We start from the raw sequence: 2,577 nt of genomic DNA on the forward strand, positions 1-2,577 counted from the left end.
AGACCTAATGATAGCAGCACAAACATAGCACAAACGTTTGACATCAATTTTGTTTGATTTGGGTAATGGGGGGGCTGCTTGACCTCCGATGACCTCTGTAAATTTTCTTTAATATCTTTAAAATGAAAGTGGCACAAACCACCACAAACTTTTGATACCACTTTTGTTGGATTTGAAGAAGGTGGGGGGGCCAACTTCACTCTCACTGGGCAAGATACTGAATCCTGAATTTCCCCGATCCATGCGTTGGACTGTCAGTATGAGAATTTTAGGTTAAAAGAGATCAGGAATATCACAAAGTGTTTGTGTGAATAAGGCTTGTAGTAACAAAAGTGCTTTGAGTGCTCAAATAGAGTAGAAAAGTGCTGCATAAGTCGCAGTTCATTTATTGGTTGCTTGAAAATGACTAAACATAAATAACCTGTACACAATGGTATCTTACTAAGTCTGCTTTAACTTGCAGCGTCATGCATTTTCCCAATTGAAAAGATTCACTCACTCATGCACGCACGCACGGAGACACAGACACACACCTAAACAAACTAACAAGGTTGGAGAGAACATTTTAGTACTGGTGCACACTCTCTGTCACTACCATAAGTATTTGTGGGTGGTGAAGAACATTAACATAAAACTGATCAATGTCTGAATTCTGTCACTTTAATAAAATAATGTTATCCCAGATCTAAAAAGGGCTTCAGTCACAACCATGTTGTCCTGGGCTGGTGTTCTTCAGACTGTGGTTGGAGCTTATAAAAGCATCATATGGTACAGGATCTGCTGTCTTTCTTCACAACTTGAAGAATTCAACAGCCCTTACTAGTACATGCCATACAAATGAAACTAAAATGGCCTCTGGAGGGTGTTGGGTGGTGAGCCTAAGCTGCTTGGACTGTGGAAATTTGAATCATAGGAGTTGGGCGTCAGTCCCACAATGCCCTCGGCTTGAGGCGTCTCTCCACATAGGAAGTCATCCTCATCCTCCTTCGAGCCCTGAAACACACAGAATGAACAATCACAGTCAGGCATTTAAATTTTAATGTTCTCATGAGTTTTAATATTTCCCCTTGCAGTTGGTTGCAGTCTGAGGGGGAACAGTATTGAGTTCTTATATAGTGCTTTTCTACTCTCCTGGAGTACTCAAAGCGCTCTATACAACATGTCACATTCACCCATTCACACAAGGACTTTCTTCTATGCTTTTAAGTGCTCCCTAACTACCATTCACACAGATTCTTACTGCAATGGGTTAATATGAAAGATATTTGGCATGCAGATTGGGGGGAGCCAGGGATCGAACCACCAACCATCTGATCAGTAGACGACCTGCTCTACCTCCTGAGCAGGTCCTCCAACTGCTAGCAACAGCAGCCTCCTGTGACTGTGCAGCCAGGTTTCTAGTAGTTGTTGGTACTACTCTTCACAGTGCAGCAGGCCCAACAGCTAACATGTTGGCTATTTGACAAATTTAGCTGCATTTATTATTAGTTTCTTTTTATTGTTTTCTCTCAGCTTTTAGGTCTTTTCCACACAAATATTAAAAGCCTGTATTTGTCATGTCTACATTTTCTATGCTGTTAAGAATTTATGCTTGTGCCAGTGCAAATACACCTTGCTGGCTATAGAGATATAATCTCAGTTTGTGTTATGATCGAAGCAGATAGTGCTCTCTAGTCAGAGGCATGCACTTTCACTGCACCTGCAAGTGAACAAAAGTTCCACCAGAGAATGGTACAAAAGAAAAGATGATGGTGTGGGTTTATGTTTGTGGATCTGACATATATAGTGTGGCTGTGGCTGAGGTGGTAGATTTGGTGGTCCATCGCAGGTTGCTCCAGTCTGTATGCCCGAGTATCCTTGGGCAATATACTAAACCCACGTTGCTCTCGATAGGTTCAACTCAGAGTGAATGTTAGATAAAAAGCCCTTAGCTGTTGAAAAAAAAGTGCTTGTGTGTGAGATGTGTGTGAAAATGTTGTAAAAAGTGCTATAAGTGCTCAAGCAGAGTAGACAAAAGAAAAGCGCTATATAAGAACCATAAGTCCATTTATCATATTAGCATAAATGTAACTTGATCATCTCTAAACTGTAAAAGAGAGAAAAGTTAACTATTCATTATTTTGCTTTTACATGTTAGGCAGTGGGAAGCGCAGTGGTGTGATGATTAGCACTGTTAGTGGGGTTAGGTTCATTGGTGCTTTAAAAGTTTATGAACCAGGTTATAATTTTATGCATGGTATGTGTGCCTCCACGCCTGGGTGTGTAACTGTTCATTTTGTCTGTTGTTTCAGGTGGCAGCTGATCAGTGCTTGGAGACTGAATAGGGCTGAGTATAATTTGGGACCTGTCTAGACTGGCAGGCGACGCTTTTCCATCGTGCATCAGAAATTTCTGCTTTTGTGGCACCACCATTGTTTAAAACCTTTTCTCTTGTTTAGGTTAGGAAGACTGGTAAGATGCTTGGATTTTCTTTTGGATTCTCAGGTCGAGTATCAGACGCCACCTCTCCAGGGACATCTCAGGCCCTCCAAGGTTTGGAGGCCTATCTCCCCCCACCACTCCCCCTGCCAGTGGCAG

The 2,577-nt window shown here is 41.9% G+C and overlaps 1 protein-coding gene across 1 annotated transcript in view; it reads right to left on the reverse strand.

Annotated features, from left to right (window-relative positions):
• Window positions 1-638: 638 nt before the first annotated feature.
• The window catches only part of rrn3 (RRN3 homolog, RNA polymerase I transcription factor), a 20,493-nt gene continuing 18,554 nt past the window's right edge, over window positions 639-2,577 (reverse strand). The window contains exon 17 of the mRNA XM_005943083.3: window positions 639-993. Within this exon, the coding sequence (XP_005943145.1) occupies window positions 844-993 (150 nt within the window). The 3' untranslated portion in view covers window positions 639-843. The remainder of the gene's footprint in view (window positions 994-2,577) is intronic.

Source organism: Haplochromis burtoni, unplaced genomic scaffold (genome assembly GCF_018398535.1).
Source record: "Haplochromis burtoni strain Fernald_Lab_line unplaced genomic scaffold, NCSU_Asbu1 Contig_363, whole genome shotgun sequence".
In the NCBI taxonomy this organism is placed as follows: Eukaryota; Metazoa; Chordata; class Actinopteri; order Cichliformes; family Cichlidae; genus Haplochromis; species Haplochromis burtoni.